General features: G+C 37.9%; 1 protein-coding gene across 2 annotated transcripts in view; it reads right to left on the bottom strand.

The window, feature by feature from the left end:
• Positions 1-23,603, bottom strand: part of PTGER3 (prostaglandin E receptor 3) — a 237,919-nt gene that overhangs the window by 3,063 nt on the left and 211,253 nt on the right. The window contains exon 3 of one of the 2 annotated variants that reach the window (XM_043878853.1): positions 14,807-15,588. The exons of the other annotated variant lie outside the window; for it this stretch is intronic. Coding sequence (XP_043734788.1) covers positions 15,568-15,588 — 21 coding nt within the window. The 3' untranslated portion in view covers positions 14,807-15,567. Of the gene's footprint in view, positions 1-14,806; positions 15,589-23,603 lie in introns of those variants that run through there. 2 annotated transcript variants of the gene reach the window in all.

Raw genomic sequence — 23,603 nt, 5'->3', positions numbered from 1 at the left:
AACTTATAGAGTGATTGGCTACTGTAATAAAATACCATAGACTGGGTGGCTTAAGCAAGAGACATCTATTTAATCACACTTCTGTAGGCTGTGAAGTCCAGGATCAAGATGCCAGCATGGTCAGGTTCTGGTGGGAACTCTCTAAGTGTCCATTTTCTTGCTGTGTCCTCATACACAAGGAAGCAAGTTCTCTGATATGTCTTCTTATGAGGACACTGATCTCATAGTGGGGGCTCCATCATCAAGACCTCATCTAAACCTAATTACCTCTCAAAGTCTCTAGCTTTTAATACCATTACATGGTGTGTGTGTGGGGGGAGGGGGTGTGGATAGGAGTTTAACATATGAATGTGGAAACACAAACATCATAACACAGAGTTAAGGCAGCTGAAAATCCATTCTTCCATAAAACAGCAAGAATTTTGGCAAAAATTATCAAAATCAGCTTTTTAAAAACTCTTAATAATGAACAAAGCTAGTGGATGTGATGGAATTCGAATTGAGCTATTTCAAATCCTGAAAGATGATGCTGTGAAAGTGCTGCACTCAATATGCCAGCAAATTTGGAAAACTCAGCAGTGGCCACAGGGCTGGAAAAGGTCAGTTTTCATTCCAATCCCTAAGAAAGGCAATGCCAAAGAATGCTCAAACTATCGCACAGTTGCACTCATCTCACATGCTAGTAAAGTAATGCTCAAAATTCTCCAAGCCAGGCTTTAGCAATATGTGAACCGAGAACTTCCAGATGTTCAAGCTGGTTTTAGAAAAGGCAGAGGAACCAGAGATCAAGTTGCCAATATCCTCTGGATCATCAAAAAAGCAAGAGAGTTCCAGAAAAACATCTATTTCTGCTTTATTGACTACGCCAAAGCCTTCAACTGTGTGGATCACAATAAACTGTGGAGAATTCTGAAGGAGATGGGAATACCAGACCACCTGACCTGCCTCTTGAGAAACCTGTATGCAGGTCAGGAAGCAAGTTAGAACTGGACATGAAACAACAGACTGGTTCCAAATAGGAAATGGAGTACATCAAGGCTGTATATTTTCACCCTACTTATTTAACTTATATGCAGAGTGCATCATGAGAAATGCTGGGCTGGAAGAAGCACAAGCTGGCATCAAGATTGCTGGGAGAAATATCAATAACCTCAGATATGCAGATGACACTACCCTGATGGCAGAAAGTGAAGAGGAACTAAAAAGCCTCTTGATGAAAGTGAAAGAGGAGAGTGAAAAAGTTGGCTTAAAGCTTAACATTCAGAAAACTAAGATCATGGCATCTGGTCTCATCACCTCATGGGAAATAGATGGGGAGACAGTGGAAACAGTGTCAGACTTTATTTTGGGGGACTCCAAAATCACTGCAGATGGTGACTGCAGCCACGAAATTAAAAGACAGTTACTCCTTGGAAGGAAAGTTATGAACAACCTAGATAGCATATTAAAAAGCAGAGACATTACTTTGCCAACAAAAGTCCATTTAGTCAAGGCTATGGTTTTTCCAGTGATCATGTAAGGATGTGAGAGTTGGACCGTGAAGAAAGCTGAGTGCCGAAGAATTGATGCTTTTGAACTATGGTGTTGGAGAAGACTCTTGAGAGTACCTTGGGCTGCAAGGAGATCCAATCAGCCCATCCTAAAGGAGATCAGTCCTGGGTGTTCATTGGAAGGACTGATGCTGAAGCTGAAACTCCAATACTTTGGCCACCTCATGTGAGGAGTTGACTCGTTGGAAAAGACCCTGATGCTGGGAGGGATTGGGGGTAGGAGGAGAAGGGGACAACAGAGGATGAGATGGCTGGATGGCATCACTGACTCGATGGGCATGAATTTGAGTAAACTCCGGGAGTTTGTGATGGACAGGGAGGCCTGGCGTGCTGCGATTCATGGGGTCATGAAGAGTCAGACACGACTGAGCGACTGAACTGACACTGAACTGAATAAACCAAAGCCTGGCAGCAGTGTGAGGAGAATTCATTCAAGAAAAGCAACTGACTTAGAATAAGAACAGCAAGCTTTGTGGTGTTTTAACTTGTCCTTTTCCATTCATTCCTCTCTCCTCAGCGTCTCAGTAGTTTAAAAAACCAGCAACCTCAGAAACATGGTAACTGTTAAAACTTAAGCCTAGCAGCTACTGGAAGGAAGGGAAAGAGGTTGGAACTCCCCCAAAAGCTTTATCTCCAGAGAATTTTCATTAGATGACCTGCATGGTAGCTCCCTGAGAAAGTTTATTGTGGCTTGACCTGAGTCAAGTCTTATATCAGGGAAGAGCAGAACCTGACTGTGTTGGATCTGTTTGTTTTACTTTAACATTTGCTATCCGTTGCTTTTGTTCCTATAATCACTGGAAAGACGCTGTCTATAGCTGTAAACACACATAATGGCCTGCCTCAGGGAATCCTGCCCCTCCTGCCTGAATGTTAAACTAAAGTGCTTTTGTTCAGCACACAAGGAGACATTCTGACCTGTCCACTTGTGAAGGGCTGCAGAAAGGAAGAAATTAACACATCCTTTCCCTGAAACAGGCCAATCCGGGAGATATTTTACAAGATTTATGGCCTTTTTACTTTAACTCCTCACCTTCCTCTCTCTGTTAAACTGACATCCAGACCACCATAAGATGATACTCTAGAGTGCTAGCCCACTATCTTCTCAAATGCCTGGTTTTCTAAATAAAGCTGCTATTTCTTGCCTCAACACCTCATCTCCCGAGTATTGGCTTGTTGTGCTGTGAGATGACCAACTTCTGATTCAGTTACAGCCTCCCTCAGTAAGGAGATGCCTATCCTTACTACAATCAGCAGCACCTCTCACAGATGCCATCCATAGGCATTGGTTCCAGTAGGGGCAGGCAAAAAGTTGGCTAAAATACTTAAAAAAAAATATGGGAAATGAGAAGCCCACAGTGGGCTTTGAAAAGCTCTGACATATTTCTGGGGATCTAGAAGGCCATACACACTTGGCAATGTTTTGTGCATCCCCAGGAAGGACCTGAGAATGTTCTCGTTGCCTCTCTGGTTGATCTCGAGATTCTGCATAAGCTGGAATCAAGACTAAAACACCATTGTAAACTACAGGAGTGTTGAAGGAAGATCCTAATGTTCAAAAGAGCTCCTCAGGAAAGACTGGAAAACAGTAGGAAATTGGAAAAAATCTAGTTCTAAAATAATACAGAAGACCAAAAGAATAAGAAAAGTCAAGACACATTTGAAGAATGGCTGGCTACCGGATATCAAGATTTTTTTATACAATTATAGAAATTAAAGCAGTTATATAGTAAAGAAAAAAATAGACATGTAATGGAGAAAAAAATTGTAAAGTACATATGTGAATGTATAAGGACTTGATATCAATGACATAGATGATATATAAATGAAAAAATTGTAAAGTACATACATGAATGTATAAGGACTTGATAGCAATGATATAGATGATATAAAAATGACATAGAAATATAAATTTGTAACAATACAGCATCTAATTATATAAATGCTATTAAATATATAAAGGATATATAAATGATAAACATTTATATATTTAAAAACAGTAAGAAAAAGACAGTCTATTTAAAAAAGTAGTGTTGAGTCAGTGGATTTCCTTGGAAAAGTAAATGGTTCCAGTTCAGTTCAGTTCAGTCGCTCAGTCGTGTCCGACTCTGCAACCCCATGGATTGCAGCACACCAGGCTTCCCTGTCCATCACCAACTCCCTGAGTTTACTCAAACTCATGTCCGTTGAGTCGGTGATGCCATCCAATCATCTCATCCTCTGTCATCCCCTTCTCCTCCTGCCTTCAATCTTTCCCAGCATCAGGGTCTTTTCCAATGAGTTGGTTCTTCACATCAGGTGGCCAAAGTCCTGGAGTTTCAGCTTCAGCATCAGCCCTTCCAATGAATATTCAGGACTGATATCCTTTAGGATGGACTGGTTTGGTCTCCTTGCAGCCCAAGGGACTCTCAAGAGTCTTCCCCAACACCACAGTTCAAAAGCATCAATTCTTCAGCGCTCAGCTTTCTTTACAGTCCAACTCTCACATCCATACATGACTACTTGAAAAACCATAGCCTTGACTAGATGGACCTTTGCTGGCAAAGTAATGATATGCTATCTAGGTTGGTCATAGCTTTTCTTTCACAGAGCAAATGCCTATTAATTTCATGGCTGCAATCACCATCTGCAGTGATTTTGAAGCCCCCAAAAACACTGTCACTGTTTCCACTGTTTCTCCATCTACTTGCCATGAAGTGATTGGACCAGATGCCATGATCTTAGTTTTCTGAATGTTGAGCTTTAAGCCAATTTTTTCACTCTCCTCTTTTCACTTTCATCAAGAGGCTCTTTAGTTCTTTTTCACTTTCTGCCATAAGGGTGGTATCATCTGCATACCTGAGGTTATTGATATTTCTCCTGGCAATCTTGATTCCAGCTTATGCTACATTCAGTCTAGCATTTCTCACGATGTACTCTGCGTATAAGTTAAATAAGCAGGGTGACAATATACAGCCTTGATGTACTCCTTTCCCTATTTGGAACCAGTCTGTTGTTCCATGGCCAGTTATAACTGTTGCTTCCTGACCTGCATACAGATTTCTCAAGAGACAGGTCAGGTGGTCTGGTATTCCCATTTCTTTCAGAATTTTCCAGAGTTTGCTGTGGTCCACATAGTCAAAGGCTTTGGCATAGTCAATAAAGAGGAAGTAGATAGTTTTCTGGAACTCTCTTGCTTTTTTGATGTTCCAGTGGATGTTGGTATTTTGATCTCTGGTTCCTCTGTCTTTTCTAAATCTAGCTTGAACATCTGGAAGTTACGGTTCACATACTGTAAATTTAGTCTCAACTTCACCCAAAACATAAAAATGAACCTAAGAGAGACTGAAAACTTCAGTATGAAAAAATAAATCTTTATTAGAAGAAAATATGGTTGCAACATGGCAGGCTACGTATTCTTAAATATGATACAAAGTGTGAGCCATATGAGAAAATTGATAAATGTGTTGCAATTAAAATTTTAAAATTTGCCTGTCAAAAATAGTTATAAACAAGGAAAAAAAGTGAAGCTGCAGACCTGGGAGTAAATAGTTGCATTATATATCCAAAAAGTTATTATTACCTAGAATATATAATGAGCTACAAGTCAATTTTTAAAAGAACATGTTTACTCTTTAATATTTTTCTTATTTCTCACCCAGAGTTTCTCTTAAGCATCTGAACTAGAGGAAATAATGCTTAGACTTTCAAATCCAATTCTGTAAAGGTCAGTTAATGTTAGTATCCAATGTTTAGAAACACTGTCATTGGCAGTTTATCCTATTGCTGAAAATATAGAAACTTTGAACTTTTTATTCTGATAAATGTAAGAAAAATGCTTAGGTCCTTCCCATCAGAAGATTTATGTGGTGCCTAAATATATCTTACATGTGCTGTGACTAACCTAATTGTCTGTATCTTGGTACTGTTATCCTCCTGCCACTGGGTTTAATTACATTGCATTATGACTGGTAATTAAACAAAACAAAATATCATTATATCATTAGTGGTTTTATAAGACTTTGAAACCTTTTCCCTAAGAGCTCTTGTATTTATCACAGCTATCACCGCAGTAATCAGTTCTCCCAGAATTGTTTCTGGTCACTGACTTGTCATGTATACATTTTCCAGTTGCTTGGAATTTGAGCTCAGAAACCACTGATGTGCATTGATTTAGGTGGATTAAAGGCCTTTTGTTCAACCAGCTAGATTACAACCATTTTGAAGCGGTCTTACTCTTAAATGTGTCCTATTTTAAATGGGAATACTAAAAGTCCTATAGGAACAACCAGCAAGTTCATTCTGTCTGAGTTGCCTGTGGTTATGCAACAGAAAATAAAAACAAAAAAAAAAGAAGCTACCGTTTACAATCTGCTGAGTTGGATCTTCCAATAAGTCTTGACACAGCCAGGAGAGTACATCTTGTAAATCTTTCTATGATGCTATAAACAGTACAGAAGGGTAGAAATATCCTGAGTGAAAGGCACTCTGGAACTGTAGCTGGGACCACAGTCCAGTATGTATGCAAATGTGAAGAAAGTATGTACCTTTCAGCAAAACTACCTCCTGGTTGAGTGCTAAGTGCTTCAAACTGCTCTTCTGAGGGTAAAAAATAGCATCTGGATACATAAGCAGTTTTTTGAAAGATTAACTCAGTCATTCTGGCTTACCTATATAAGTCAGCATCTGTCATTTAAAAAAAAAAAAAAAGGTAATTCAGAGGAGCTTTACAGGAAAAATTTATCTCCTCAACTTTTCTTCTTTCTTATCCTCTCTCTTTCTTGCCTTATATTTACTTTTAAGCTTTTCAGCCACTCCAGCATATGAAATTTGCTACTGGCTGAAGTTGTGGTCATTTGGTATTTTCTATGACCTTGATTTATATCCTCAGCATTAACAGCTTGAGGTTTAGGGCTATTTGTCCTCTTAAGTAAACAAACAAAAGAAAGTCTAGCTCAGGACTTTTAAGATTTGTAAACAGCTTACAGTTTCAAAGTAAACCAAGGTCTTTGAAATTTCAACCAGAGTTCATAGTGCAAGTTTACTTAAATGTGAGTAGTATCCCAGGTGGCACAAGTGGTAAACAATCTGCCTGCCAGTGCAAGAGATGCAAGAGACACAGGTTCTATCCCTGGGTCAGAAAGATCCCCTGGAGAAAAAAATGGCAACCCACTTCAGTATTCTTGTCAAGGAAATTCCATGCAAGAGGAGCCTGGTGGGCTACAGTTTATGGGGTTGCAAAGAGTTGGGCATGACTGAGCACACAAAAATGATCTAGTTTAAACCAATTTTGTAGCTTTCATGGTGGCTCAGATGGTGAAGAATCTGTCTGCAATGCAGGAGATGCAAGAGATGTGGATTTGATCCCTGGGTAGGGAAGATCTCCTGGAGAAAGGAATGGTTAGCCACTCCAGTATTCTTGCTTGGAGAATTCCATGGACTGAGGAGCCTGGTGGGCTACCTAGAACTCAGAAAAATATATACAATATTTTTAAGCAAGTAATATTATGTATTTTCATATAAAGATATAAAATATGTACAAAAAAATCTCTTTCAGAGCACCACAATTCTCATGATTAAAGAATGGCTGGAAAGAGTCCTGTTGTTACATGAAGAAAGTTTGGTTCTTGTCTGGGTCAGCCATTAATGACCTCTAAGGCCTTGGGTAAGAGTTGACTGCTGGATGACTCTTGACCGTAACTGTCTGGGTGTTGTTGATTAATTGGCTGCAGCAGTCTCAACTGTGACTTTACAGTTTGTGAGTTTTCGCTGTGTGACCAGAACCATGCGTTTGGTGACTAGTAGGTGACTAGTAATCTGGATCCATATTTTTACTGCTTCTCCAAGTGATTGAATTAAAGTCTGTGCCAGTGTTCAGTGTCTAAAATCACACTGGTGATGGTGGGCCCTTGGTTGGCTTCTTTCTCAGGGCTGTGTACTTACCTCCCTGTGGTTAATTGAGGGTAGAAATCAAGGTAGCTGAACAGGAAGAGGCCCTGGGGCCTCTGTTTTGTAATCTGTTTGTACAAATACCTGAGTCTATGCAGAAGAATATATGCCTGGAAACAGTAATGCTCTGATTGAAATAAAAATGACATCATAATTATTACTATTCCAAGCAAAGGCAATGACAAAGTAGCATAAAAATTCACCTATTAATTACTTGGTATCAACCCACCTAACACCCAAATTATTAGTTGAACCTAATAAGACAGATATAATTTAATGGCAAAGATACTATATTCTGTTTTTCTGGCATATTCTTTGGTATCAACTAATTGTGGATTAAGAACACATTATATGACTTTCCTGAACCCATTTATATCTTTTGTAAAATTGCTGGGGTTGTCTTACTTGTCCTCAAAAGCTAGCACTAACCATTCAATACATTTCTCATTCTGTGATATTCACCTCATCAGAGTCTTGGAAGCAGATAGCTTTTCATCTCTTTTGATTGACATAGAACCTCTTTATAGGGTCACCCCATCTTTGCTTAGCCATGCTTTCACAATATACTACTGGGCTTATGGTCTTATATTTTGATTTCTTCTTGATCTCTAGAGGCCTTTATGAAATATTTTCAGCTGAATAATCTACAGTGATACAGTCTGGGTCAGCTTCCTTATTCCCTGTTCATGTTCCCAGTTGCAGTCTTATGGAAAGAGGTTAGAATGAATCATGAATAAGCTGGTGGCTTTATCTGCCACCTGGGAGCCATAACTTTAAAATACAGTTTTTGAGTTTTGAGCACATAACGGCTGTTGCACACATTAAAAGACAGTTTTGAGGACATACATTATTTACTGTAATGACTGATTTACACCTTTGTCCTCAAATTGTTCCAGAGAATTATTGCATGTTTCTTTAACCCTATGTGATCAGATAAGTGAATAACTATGTTAGTGATGAGGTTAGAATATATGCAGATTCAGTGCTTCCCTAGGGCATCTTCAATTCAGCCTGTGAAATCCTTAAATGTGTTAGTATCCAGAGACAACAAAAAGGCTTACTTAATTGCTAAATGCATTGTTATGAGGCAAGATCAGATGGTAGCATCACATAAAACCTTTGCATGATTAATACTTTAAGTACAGATGATTGAGTATAGCAGTTGTATATAATAAGATTAATATATCTTAAGCTACCCATTATAGAGAGAGCTCATGGGGAAGACCATCATTTTAATTGCTAAAAGTAGAGGGAGGGAAAGGTCAGGTGATAACAGAGTACAACTGAATTTCATCTCTCTTGACAAAAATTTTCTATGATTTCTATACACATTCTTTTCTTTATTTATAACATGCATTTCTCTTTATCTTATGTCTAATGATTTGCATTCCTCCTAGTAACTCAAGTATAGTTATTCTTCATTTTTGAATTTGACTCTATAGAAATTCTCTGAGCATGTTGTCACCTGTTAAATTTTAAGAGGGTGTTACACTTCCTTAAAGTTGTATTAGGTGATGCGTTCTTAATACTATATAGGGCAGAAAAGTCTAAGAACAAAGTATAGATTCTTAAGAGGGGCTTAATCAATTGTGTCTCTTCCCTTGGGTGAGGTAGGTCGATCACTCCATTGGAATAGGTACCAATGTTCTGATCAACCAAGCTCAAATGACATGGTTAGCAATATGGAACTAACAACTGATTATCTCATTGTATTACTCTTTTATTACAAAATGATTTACATTATTCTAGTGCTTACTCCTTGGAAGGAAAATTATGACCAACCTAGACAGCATATTAAAAAGCAGAGACATTACTTTGCCAACAAAGTTCCATCTAGTCAAGGCTATGGTTTTTCCAGTGGTCATGTATGGATGTGAGAGTTGGACTATAAAGAAAGCTGAATGCTGAAGAATTGATGCTTTTGAACTGTGGTGTTGGAGACTCTTGAGAGTCCCTTGGGTTGCAAGGAGATCCAACTAGTCCATCCTAAATAAGATCAGTCCTGGGTGTTCACTGGAAGGACGGATGTTGAAGCTGAAACTCCAATACTTTGGCCACCTGATGCAAAGAGTTGACTCATTTGAAAAGACCCTGATACTGGGAAAGATTGAGGGCAGGAGGAGAAGGGACCAACAGAGGATGAGATGGTTGGATGACATCACCGATTCAATGGGCATGGGTTTGGGTGGACTCTGGGAGTTGGTGATGGACAGGGAGGCCTGGAGTGCTGTGGTTCATGGGGGTCGCAAAGAGTCGGACATGACTGAGTGACTGAACTGAACTGAACTGAGTGTTAATTTAAATGTCAACATTCAAACTTAATGACTCAGTGAACACATATATTCACCATGATTATATCAAAATTTGGGGGCTGTAGTTAATATTCTCCACATTTTCTTGACCTTCTGGTTATATGACATAAGCCAAATATAGAAAAAAAATCCTAAGCCAGTATGTTTGGTTTGGTTGTCATATTCAGAAAGAAGAGAATAATGATAATGGATTTTCCTTAAGCCTGAGTAAGTCCCAGCCCTCTTGGGGAGCTGCATTATATTTGAACTGACTTTTTCATTCATTCCATTATACATTTCATCCTTCTTACACTCCAGGCTCTCAGAATGTGGTGAAAAAAGCATGGTAATTCAGGGCCCAGCTCATCCCTGAGTCAGTTCTATGGTTTGATTAGTCTGAAATGCTTGGGTGCCTTCATCCAAAAATACTTACACTGTGCCCTAACTATGCACATGGAAACATTGGGATAGATCAAACGTTGGGCTGCATCAGTGATTTAAATAAAGATTTTAGCTTTTGTGGGTTATGCATTCTAGTAGGGGAATAAAAAGTAGATTTTATAGAGTGCTGCTGCAGCTGTTCAGTTGCTAAGTTGTGTCTGACTCTTTGTGACCCCATGGATTGTGGAACGCCAGGCTCTGCGGGGTTCTCCAGGCAAGAATACTGTGATAAATGTACTTAAAAAATGAAAGGAGCCTGGTTGGGAGAATTGGTAATAGCGTCATGAGGGGGCAGTGAGGAACAATGTAGAGGTTGTGGTTTTAAATGAGGTGATCAAGATAAGCCACAGTGAGAAGACATTTGAGCACAGTTGAAGAAGATTAAAAAAGTCAGCCCATACACATAGTTGAGAGAAAAGGCATTCAGGGAGGGAGGACAGCTGAATTCATTGCCCTCAATCAGAAGAATGTCTACTATGTTTGAACAACAAGGATGGTTAGAGTGGATGGAGTGATAGACCCCAATGTGAATATGTGAATGTCTTCTAACACTCGACACAATCCTGTGGATGGAAGGATTGGATACAATTATCTTACAACATAATGAAAAAGGAACCAATAACTACTGAGTACAGACCTTATGCTTTTTAATTTCATCTTTGCATAAATCTGGGCTTCCCTTGTGGCTCAGCTGGCAAAGAATCCACATACAATGTGGGAAACCTGGGTTTGATCCCTGGATTGGGAAGATCCCTTGGAGAAGGAAGCAGCTACCCACTCCAGTATTCTGGCCTGCAGAATTCCATAAACTGTATATAGTCCATGGGGTCACAAAGAGTTGGACACGACTGAGTGACTTTCACTTCACTTCACTTCACTTCACTTTCATAAATCTATTGAGGTCATTATTATAATCACCATTTTACAAATTAGGGTGATAACACATAGATAGGTTATAAGACCAAGGCTACAAAGCTATTAAGTAATGGGGCTGAGATTTGATCCCTTCAAATCCTGAAATCTCTCAGCTACACCACCCACCCTCACTAGTATTCATGGCTTTCAAGTTCAGTTTTTAAACAAAGCAGCCAAAAATATCTAAGGGTTACTAAAACCCAGGTCCAGGGCTAGCACATAGTGTCATATTGGCTAATGGGATCGGAAATGATGGTGACTCCCACTTGTCACTCATTTGCTTATTTCACAGCACTCCTTGCCTTGTTTACAGGAAGAGAAACTGTTGAAGGTGACCTCAGTATTGCTCATAGACATCAAGAGTTGCAGTCACTGTGTAAACCAACCAGCCAAAGAGAGCTATACGACCAGTCTCCTTGTCCCAGTCAAGGTCTCCTTTGGGTCACATTCCTGAGCAGTCATCTGATAACACCAGCTTCCTCTTCCCAGCATGGAACTACTGGGAGCAGTCAGTTGGGCTGAAGTTGTCAAGGTCATAAGCAACCCTGCCTCCAGGTAGAAGACATGAGTCATTTGGGGAGGAAAGCATGCCCATTTTGACACCTCAAGATGACCACAGATCAAGGCCCCCTTTGAAACTCCTGGGCATCTAAAAAGCACTGTTTATAAACCTCTGGCTCCTCATGAGTCATGATTAGATTTAATAGGAAGACTTACCCTACAGGGAAAAACAATAAAACCTACTGGTGTTGTTCCAGAGAAGTACCTGAGCTTAATAAGATCTTGCACATAATTCTGATGAAGATTTCATGTCCCAAATGATCAGAATAGCTAAATCAACAGAATGTTTGCTGAAGTTCTGCTGTAACATGTCCTATTGGTGTGTGACCCCTTTTATTAATGACAGAAGTGATGATAATAATAGCTGCAAATATTTATGGAATGCTCACTTCGGGCCAGACACTATTCTAAGCACTTTGTAAGAACAAATGTATTGAATTATGGTAGAGAATTCTGAAAAATATATGTTGTTGTCTTCATTTTATAGATGAGAAAAGTACAGTGCTGAGACATTTTTGTCCCAGGTCATGTGGCTTTTAAGCACTAAAACTTAGCAGAATGGGTCCAAGTTGGTACTCAGACATTGGAGGAGCTAAATAAATATTGATTTCGGTTTCTTTTCTGTTTGTGGACCTATTGAGCAGTCTTGGCTGGATTGGGAGGAAACGTAGATCATCTTATTTTCTACTCAATGACTTCTCTCTCCCAGAACCTTCCAGAATGTGGGCCCGCACACTGGTGTTTGTTCTTGGCACTGCTGTCTGTCCTAGGGTCTACTGCAAAGTCACAGGCTATACTCCTTCGGGAATGTTGGAGGAGGCACTGCTATTTCTCAGTAAGAGTCTGTAGGGTTTTCACAAGGATAATTGATGTGTGTGAAGTGCCACAACTAGAAAAACTGCCACTTATTATAGTTCTAAGAAGTATGGTCAGACAACAATGACAGTTGTTAGGAATTTTAGTCATCTCATTAGTATAGGGTCGTTTGTTTTTTTAAGAGATAAATTATTAGAATATTTGAGGATAAAAACACAAGTTCTAAATTTTGTTAATTTAAGGAAGAAAGAATTCAAAACTTGAGTCATAAGTAAATTATTGCCTAGTGTATACAAGGACTTAATACAAATATTTATGAACTGGCTGGTTAAATAAATGATATTAAGCTCATGGTGCTAAATTAGTAGCAGATAAAAGTAGACCAAATTTACTTGGAAATAAAAGCTTTTGGAAAAAGCTATGGAGTATGAAGCTTGCCTGCCCCTTCTTATACTGACCATTCATAAGAATGGTTTCAATTGTATATCAGGGATTGAGAATTTAGGGTAAAAATTACAACCTGAAACTAGTATAAATACTATGCTTATCATTAAAATGAACAAAAAACTTTGGGACAGATGAAGCACAAAGCTGAACAGAATGAAAAAAATAATAATAATGAATTTTAATAATAATGATTATTATTTTAATAAGTTAATATTATTATTAAATCATAATAATGAATTTTTTCAAATAGAATTATTAGCTTTTTGCATTGTGCATTAAGAAAAACCCTAATCTAGGGCTTCACTTTTTGAGCTGAATAAGAATTTATCAATTTCCAAAGCAAATTCCCACATGGTACAAGTATAAGTTAATGAAAACAAGAGAGTTTATAAGCCTTCCTCCAACATATTTCTATTAAAATAGCTAGGAGGCCTGGAATTCTGAAGAATGTTTGTCATTTTTCAAATAAAATCACTTACATTTTTGACAATCTTTAACATCACACGCTAGTGTTTTTTCTGTCTAAATCTGAGTCATTCAGAATCCAAACATTGCTTTTAGACTATAGCTCTGCTTTAGATTAAAAAATCATATTGGATTCAAACTTGGACTGGATACATTATCTCAAGTCGGTTGTCTCTTCCACAAATATTATTGTAATCCACCCTCCTGACTGTTCCATGCATTTGCCTATAAAAAGAAAATTGTTCTAGATTATGAAATACGGTAACAGTTGAATGTTATCATCGTCTTTGGTCTTATATTCTCAAATGTTAAAATATTAGTTCTTTAAGAACTTCAGTAAGAAAAAAACAAAATTGGAGGCTTTATTCATGAAACCAAAAAGATGTCTATGTTTAAAAATAAAATGAAAAATAATGAAAAGTTTAAATTGTGATCCAAATTATTAACTAAGCATTTACACATGCCTTTATTTCTCTAATTTATATTAAGAGAAGAGCCAAACAAAAAGAAAAGTGAGAGAAAACAAAGAAAGTCTCTCATCTGTATATTTTAACTAGATGTCAGTATTTAAAACAGCCTTGCTCAGACTTACAAGCTTATGGAATCTTCTAGAGGAATTTATGCATTATCAGTATTGTGTATGGAGGCAATGTGATAATATGATCTGGCATATCTTAGAAACTTATTTTTTTTCCAGACTCATTATGATATCAACCCATTTCAATATTGACATTGTCACCTCAACTGTTTCATTTTGCAATAATATAAAATTCTCATATCATTACATGGCCTATGTATATAAAATAATTAGAATTTCTTTTTCATATCATCCTTATCATAATTTATCACACACCTAACATTTTGTTTACTGCATTTACCAGACTTGCAAGATTCTGATAAAGACATGGAACAGGAAAGGTCCAGAAAGAGGAAAAGCATAAGAGACATGCAGGAAAAAGGAAAAACACTATTTGTCATTAATAAAGAATATGATCCTGACAATTAGGTTGTCATAAAGGCAGAATACTTCTGCTCTTAACATCTGTTTGCATGAGAGTCAATGCTTCAGAAAGAAAAGATGTTCCATTAAGAAATTTAAGTGATGGTCCTGGAAGTGACAGGAGTTTAGAGATGGAGATCTGGGAAAATGAAAAAGTTAGTATGCTCCCTGTTTTCAAAGATGTTTCCATGGGCAGACTCTGAGCTGTAGGGAGAGAAGGGGTTTTTGAGATAAAGACAAAGATAGCAGCACAATTAGAGTTACAAAGAGAGAGAGGATACACAGAAGACTTTAGAATAATCTGTTGTATTCAATAAAAACACTAAAAAAGCATTATTATCCAGAACATATTTTAAAAACTCTCACAAGCCATTAAGAAATTGACACATAACTCATGTGAAATTGTCAATTTTATTGCCGGACATCATGGAAGAAAACTAAAGTATCAGTAATATTTGGAAAGATTCTCAACCTCATATCTTGATCAGGAAAATGTAAAATAAATTAGCAATAAGATACCATTTCATACCTACAAGGATGTGAAAAATTAAAATATCACAAACATCAGTATGGACACACATGAGGGAAATCTTCATAAATGCGATCATAGAAGATGCATGTGCCCATTAATCCAGCACTTTCACCCCTAGGTATCTATCTTAGAGAAACTCATGCAGATGTGCACAAGTAAACATGTATACAGATGATTTTTTTTTACAGTGAAATGAAATAATTTTCCCTTGGCAAGGGACTGACAAATTATGTTTTCTTCAAACTATAGTATACACTACAGCAGTTAAAAGTAACATTTTAGAGCTTCATGTTTCAACATGGATAAATATCGAGAAATACAACTTTGAGAAAAGAAAACCAAGTAGCAAGTCATACATATAATATGAAAACAGATATGTAAATATTGTAAACTCACAGAAAAATATACATATTTAATGGATGCATATACGTGTAGTAAAAGTACAAAGCATGCATAGTTCTAGGACATAGCAACCTCTGGATGGGGTTACCTTTGGAAATGGGTATAGGAGAGAAAATGGAATGGGTTGGGATGTGGGGTGTTATTGTAGTATTTTCTTTCTTTAACAAAAAGAAAGTTGAAGAACTTCCAGTAATGTGATCTTGACAGCAAGATTGGTTTTTAACCTCCCAAAAATTCCTCCTGAAAAATAAATGAATCAATTAGGATAGAAAATGAGAAACAAAAAAAAAAAAAAAAAAAAAAGAAAATGAGAAACACATTGACAGTGTCAAAATAAAACTAGAAGGTAAGATATTTCCATAAACTTCAGAGCATGAATACAAATGATAAATCACCTGCATGCAGTAGACCAATAACACAATCAAAGTTCAGTGGCAGGAATAGTGAGAAATGAATGGGGACAACTTGGTACCCCACAAACTCCAGGTTGAAATAATTTGTCAATAAATATCCACTTCTGAGGAAAGAGAACACTGTGTATTTTGGGTAGAAACCTGGAAGCAGATCTGAGAATGAGCAGTGAAACGGAAAAACCCCAGGGTTTGCAATTTGTAAATGAATCTAAACAATGGCATGCAAGCATTACAAAATCAAAGTTCTGAGCTCATTTCAATTTGTAATTAAATGACCATATAATTAAGTCACCAGTTGTTGTTCAGTTGCTTTCCTGTCTGACTCTTTGCGACCCCATGGTCTGCAGCATGACTCCAAATGTCCTTCACCATCTCCCAGAGTCTGCTCAAACTCATGTCCATTGAACCAGTGATGCCATCCAACCGTTTCATCCTCTATTGTCCCTTTCTTCTCCTGCCTTCAGTCTTTCCCAGCATCAGGGCATTTTCCAATGAGTCAGTTTTTCTCATCAGGTGGCCAGACTATTGGAGCTTCAGCTTCAGTATCAGTCCTTCCAAGGAATATTCAGGGTTGATTTTCTTTAGGACTGACTGGTCTGATCTCCTTGCAGTCCAAAGGACTCTCAAGAGTCTTCTCCAGCACCACAGTTCTACGGCATCAACTCTTGGGCACTCAGCCTTTTAGACTGTCCAACTTTCACATTCTGTATTTCTCTCTTTACTTCTTTACTCTGTCATTTAACTTATAAATGGAAGTTAACTGGTGACAGACTTTATTTTCTTGGGCTCCAAAATCACTGCAGATGGTGACTGCAGCCATGAAATTAAAAGACACTTGCTCCTTGGAAGAAAAGCTATGACCAACCTAGACAGCATATTAAAAAACAGAAACATTACTTTGCTGACAAAGGTCCATATAGTCAAAGCTATGGTTTTTCCAGTAGTCATGTATGGATGTGAGAGTTGAACCATAAAGAAGGCTGAGCACCAAAGAACTGATGCTTTTGAACTGTGGGGTTGGAGAAGACTCTCAAGAGTCCCTTGGACTCCAAGGAGATCAAACCAGTCGAATCTAAAGGAAACCAACCCTGAATATTCATTGGAAGGACTGATGCTGGAGCTGAAGCTCCAGTACTTGGTCACCTGATGCAAAGAGCTGACTCATTAAAAAAGATCTTGATGGTGGGAAAGATTGAAGGCAGGAGGAGAAGGGTTTGGCAGAGGACAAGATGGTTGGATGACATCACTGACTCTATGGACATGAGTTTGAGCAAGCTCTGGGAGATGGTGAAGGACAGGGAAGCCTGGCATGCTGCTGTCCATGGGGTCACAAAGAGTTGGACATGACTGAGTGACTGCACAACTGGAAAAAACATAACTTTGACTATACGGACCTTTGTAGGCAAAGTAATGTCTCTGCTTTTTAATATGCTACCTAGGTTTGTCATTGCTTTTCTCACAAGCAGCAAGCATCTTTTAATTTCATGGCTGCAGTCACTGTCCACAGTGATTTTGGAGCCCAAGAAAATAAAGTCTGTTACCAGTTAATTTCCATTTATAAGTTAAATGACAGAACAAGGAAGTAAAGAGAGAAATCCAAAACGTGAGACATTTTATAGGACAAAGAATCCAGTTTGTACAAGGCATGTCTGGAGGGGGAAAAGAGAGGTGAGACACTTCTCTGAGTGTAAAGGAACTTAGAGACATAATCAAATTAAAGTGGGAACCTTGTTTGCATCTTGATTTAAACAAACTGAGGCAAGAGATAGATGGGACCCAGGCTGAATAGTCTATCCCTGTGGACAGAAGCTCCATAATAGCAGAAACTCCATAAAAGCAAGATGAAAAAAGGCTGGGTCCTGCTTAGATGAGAGATGAAAGTCCACATATTCCTCATTTTCAGTTAAGGAGATCTCCCTGACTACATATACACAGAAAGTTTCCTCGGAGGTCAAAAGAGAGGGGGGTGTCACCTAATAGTAAGTGATGCGGCTACCCATAAGCCTCTTAGATAGAATCCATCTTGATTAAGACATGCACACGCACACATGGGAGGACCCTGAAATATACCAAATATGAACTCAGAACCAGGCAAAGCAAGATAATCGGTCAGAGGAAACTTGGAAGAAATGCCCCATAAAAGTAATTCAAACTACCAAGAGGATGCAACTCTCTCTGAACCCGCCTGTGTGTCTATCCACACTTACTGTACTCTTTTTTTCTCCCAATAAACACTGTTTCACTACTTTCTGTCTCTATATGGAAATTAATTTCTACACAGCTGACAGGCCAGCCTCTTGCCCCTGGCCACTGCCCCTGGTGATTTAGTGGTTAGGATTCAGCCCTCTTCCCTGTCGCTGCCCAACCTCAGTCTCTGGCAGGCATCGAAATCCTGCTTCAATTCACTGCAAGCTGAGACCAGCTGAGGTGAAAACCAATAAACACATTTTGGAGGCAATTTGTACACTTGACTTTGGACTAGGTATGAGATGATACTAAAGAAATAGTGCCAATTTTATTATGAATGAGAATAATATTGTGATTTTGTTAGAAAGTGCCCATAAATTTCAGAACCATACTGAGTCATGTAGGGGTAAAATTATGCTGTGTGATATTTGCTGTAAAATGCACCAAGAAGAAAAAAGAAAAACTGTTTATAAAATGGGTCAAGTTGGTGGCTCAGACAGTAAAGAATTTGGCTGCAATGCAGAAGACCCTGATTTGATCCCTGGGTCAGGAAGATCCCCTGGAGAAGGGAATGGCTACCCACTCCAGTATTCTTGCCTAATGAATCCCATAGACAGGGTCACAAAGAGTTGGACACGACTAATGACTAACACTTTCACTTTCATACAAAGCCACAGTCATCAAAACAGTGTGGTACTGGCATAAAAACAGGCATATTAAATTAATGAGATAGAATAGAGAACCCAGAAACATACCCTTGCACATATGGTCAAATAATCTTCAACAAAAGTGACAAGATGACACAATGAGAGAAAAAACAGTTTTTTCAACAAATGATGTTGAGAAAACTGAATATCTACCTGCAAAAGAATTAGTTCAGACCTTTACCTTACAGTATTTACCAAAAACTAACTCAATATGGATTAGAGTTCTAACTGTAAGACCTGAAACCATAAAAATTACTAGAAGAAAACACAGGAGAAAAGCTTCATGACATTGGATTTGGCAATGATTTCTTGGTAGGACACCAAGAACACAGGAACAAATCTAGACAAATGAAACTATATCAAATTTAAAAACATCTATACATCAAAGAAATAGCCAACAGAGTGAAAGGCAACCTTCGGGTGGGAGAAAATACTTGCAAGTCATATATATGACAGGGAGTTACATCCAGTATGTATAAAGAACTCTAACAATGACGACAACAGCAACAAAATTAAAAAATGGGCAAAAGACTTGAATGGGCATTGCTTCAAAAAAAGACATACAGATGGCTCACAAGTACATGAAAAAAATACTTCCAGATGACTAATCATTAGAGAAATGAAAACTTCAATAAAATATTACCTCCTCCATTAAGATGGCCACTATAGCAAAAAATAACAAATGTTGGAGATCCTGGAAGCTTTGTACACTGTTAATGGGAATGTAAAATGATGCAGCCACTTTGGAAAACAGTATGGAGGTTCCTCAAAAAAATAAAAACATAATTACCATATGATCTAACAGTTCCACTTCTGTGTGTATATTCACAAGAATTGAAAACTCAATTTCAAAGAGAATTTGCACACTCGTGTTCACTGAAGCAGTACTTATAACAGCTAAGAAACGGAAGTAACCCAGATGTCCATCAGCCAATGAATATATAAAGAAACTGTGATAATACATACATTGAACTGTTATTCATGAAGGAAATTCTGTCATGCGCTACAACATGGATGAAACTTCAGGACATCATGCTAAATGAAATTAGCCAGATATAAAAAAACAAATACTGTATAGTTCCACCTACATGTAGCATTTATAATAGACAAACTCATAGAAACAGAAAGTTGAATTGTGGTTTCCAGAGGTTGGGGGAAGGAAAAAATGAATTGTTCAAAGAGCATAGAGTTTCAGTTTTACCAGAAGAAAAACTTGCAGAGATTCATTGTATAACAGTAGAAATATGGCTAACACTACAAAATTGTGCACTTAAGAATGGTTGTGATGGTAAATTTTATGTTATGTTTTTACCACAATTTTAAAAAATAAATAAAAAACAGATTCAATGAATATGACAAAATTTTGGTAATTGTTTTATGACTGATATCTCTTGTGGTCCAATTGAGGCATGTGTGCTCGACTGTGTCTGACTTTGCGACCCCATGGACTCTATCTAGGTAGCCCACCAGGCTCCTCTGTCCACGGAGTTTTCCAGGCAACAATACTGGAGTGGGTGGTCATTTTCTTCTCCAGGGTATCTTCCAGACCCAGGGATTGAACTGGTGTCTCTTGCATCTCTTTCCTTGACAGGTGGATTCTTTACCAGCTGAGCCACCAGGGAAACCAGATGTCTCTTTTACTAGTCTCTAATCTTATATATATATATATATATATATAAGTTTTAGTAATTATTTTAGAAAAAATTGAAAAACTATAGGAAATGTTAACACATCCACTCAGCACAAGAAGTAATTGGGTGTTTTTGTATGTCTGGAATATATCATAATTGAAAAAAGTAATAGATATAGAAAATTGGCAACATTAGACCTTAAGTTCATCCAGTTTGAATCTATGGATCTCAATTTCAAATTAGTATAAGAAAGAGAATCCTATACTAGTTAAATCAATTGTGCCAGTAGAGAAGATCATATAGTTCGAAAAGGACTTCATGGGGAAGATAGGGTCAAATCCAAGGGAGTGATCTGTACTTTGTAGAAACTCTGAAAATATATCCTATATATATATGGATGGATCTTCCCTGTAGATAAGAAAATTAGACACAGTTAAGGCATAAGGCCTGGATGTATTTGTCTGTCACAGTTAGATGCCACTATCTTTTTGTGCCATTAATAGATCCTGAGACTCCTGTGCTAGTTCTTTTTCACTTTGCTGAAAAAGAAAAAAGGTGCTTTCAGAATTCCAAGGTATTTGCTGCTATACTCTGATAGCTGAGAGTAATGTTTGAGTTTTCCTTTTTTTTTCTTCAGGGAATGCTAAAAAGTTGTCAGCTATAGTCATGACCAAGTCAAAATGATCCATGAGCTTTTTTAAAATCTTTTTTAAAATTTATTTTTAATTGAAGGATAGTTGCTTTAAAGTGTGTTGGTTTCTGCCATACAACAATGTGAATCAGCCATAAGTGTACAAATATTCCCTCCCTCCCTCCCCTCCCCCATCCCACTCCTCTTTGTTGTTGAGCTCCCTGTGTTTTACAGAAAATTCCCACTAGCTATCTGTTTTGCATATGATAGTATATATTTTTCAATGCTACTCTCTCAGTTTGTCTCACCCTCTCCTTCCCTCACTGTGTCCACAAGTCTGGACCCATGAGCTTTGACACAGGTTAATGATTGAAGACATAAAAGAGAAGACATTGATAATAACATTAGCATCAAAACAGGATTGCATTCTCCAAATCAAACAGGCCATAAATAACTATAAAAAAAAGACAAGAAAACTTCAATTAGTTACTCAGGAAATCTGCTCTGATTTTACACCTACTCTAGTGTGTCTGTTTTATGTTTTTTCACAGAAGATGTTTCTGAATATGGCCTATTAAAGAAACCTTTGAAGCTATTATTTGTTATTTATTTTGAAATGAAGATTTACAAAAGTTGCAAAACCAGGAAATTTACATTGATACAATGTTGTGTATAGGTCTGTTATTTTACTATATGTGTAGTTTCCTGTAGCCACAACTACAGTCAAGATATAGAATTCTTCCATAAGCACAAAGATTTACTGATATTGAAATCAAACTTATACTTGACTCTGTATAAGTCCTTTTATTTTATTTTTTAATTCCTTCCTCTACAGGCATTGAGAGTCACTTAATAGAATATGTATTTTTTGTTTCAACTGTTTAAACAAAATTTAGAATGTTTAAGAGGAAAAGGCAGCTCTTTTGTGTTTACAGACAGTTGTTGTCTCTTCTTATGTTCTACAATTTCTTCTTCATAATTTCCTTTCTTATTCAAAGACTTCTTTTAATCATTATTTTAGCTTATGTTCTGCTGTTGACAAATTCTCTCAGGGGTTTCATTCATCTGAATATGTCTTTTCCCTCAACATTCATTAAGAAGAATATACAGGATTTACTTGTGGAAGCCAGATACAGCATTTGGGGTTGATGTTTCTTTTCTTTCGTTGTCTGAAAATGTAACATTTCTTCCTCACTTCCATGAGGATGAGAAATCCATGATCATTCAAAGTGGTCTTTGAGTTGGTAGGTAAAGTGTCATTTCTCTCTTGTTGCTTTCAAGTTGTTTTCTCTGTTTTTCATTTTCTAGAGTTGTCCTCTCCATTCCACTTCTGAGACACCCACTGAGCTTTTTACTTCAATTATTTTTTGTTTTTAAATTTCTACTTGGCTCTTCTTTATATTTTCCATTTCTGAGCTGATGCTTTCCATTTTTTCATTTGTTTCAAGTGTATTTATAGTTGCTCATTGAGACATTTTCATAATGGCTCCTTCAAAATCCTGTGACATAATTTCAACATCTGGGTCATATTAGTGCTGGCATTTGCTGAATGTCTTTACTCACTCAAATCGAGATTTTTCTGGTTCTGAGGATAATGTGTGATTTTTTTATTCTATCCTGGACATTTTGGGTGTTATGTTGTGAGACTCTAGGCCACATCTAAATCTCTTGTATCTGCCCTCCCTGATACTGTGTCATTGAGGGGGATACTTCCTCACTACTGCCAGAGGGGATAAAGGTCCAGGTCCCCATATACCTCAGGGCTGCCTCATTACTGCTGAACGGAGGTGAGATTTCAGGGTCCCCACTCAGTCTCCATGACAGTTTCCTCATTGGGTATGGAAGGGGTGCCACTGCTTCCCACTTGACTTTCACTAGGTTTTGACCTCCACTGACACTACAGGCAGGAAGCTATCTTAGCGCTGGCTGGTAGTGAAAGTTCCCCACTCAGCCTTCTCCAGTATCACTTCATTGCTGCCAGATGGGAATCCCTCGGTGGCCTCCACTGACGCTGTAGGGAGAGGCTTCTGACTGCTGAGTGAGGATGAGAGTTCCACTTCTCTACCGGGCTTCCACTACCACACTGATAGTGCCTTATTACATCCTGGCAAGGGTGGAAGCCTAGGCTCCCATCTCAGCTTTTGCTGATAGTAATGGAACTCTGACGGGGACAACAGAAGACAAGATGGTTGGATGGCATCATCAACTCAATGGACATGAGTTCAAGCAAACTCTAGGAGATAGTGAGGGACAAGAAAGCCTGGCGTGCTGCAATCCATGGGGTCGCAAAGAGTCAGACATGACTTTAGTTACTGAATAATGGAGCTAGAGCTTCATTTTGTTCCATGATGTATTTCTGTGTTAGGGTAGCTATTGTCTAAAAAAATTTTTCTTTTTTCATGCTGTCCCTTTCTTTGTCCTTTGCTAGAGAGAATGGGCTTTCTTTTTTTTTTTTTTTTTTCTTTTAAACCAATTCCTACTGACTCTTCTGGGTTATGGCTTCTCTAGCAACACCCAATGAGGATATACAAGTCAAATAGAAAACTCAGGGAATTTGCTACATGGTCTTTTGAGGGTTTCAAGATCATAGCTGGTCTTTCCTTTTCTCACTACATTCACAATGTTCTGATATATGTTTTATATATAATGTCTAGGACTTTTACTTGCACTTAGTAGAAGAAATTAT

This window comes from Cervus elaphus, chromosome 20 (assembly GCF_910594005.1).
Source record: "Cervus elaphus chromosome 20, mCerEla1.1, whole genome shotgun sequence".
Taxonomy (NCBI): domain Eukaryota; kingdom Metazoa; phylum Chordata; class Mammalia; order Artiodactyla; family Cervidae; genus Cervus; species Cervus elaphus.
This window is presented reverse-complemented; position numbering and strand designations above follow the sequence as displayed.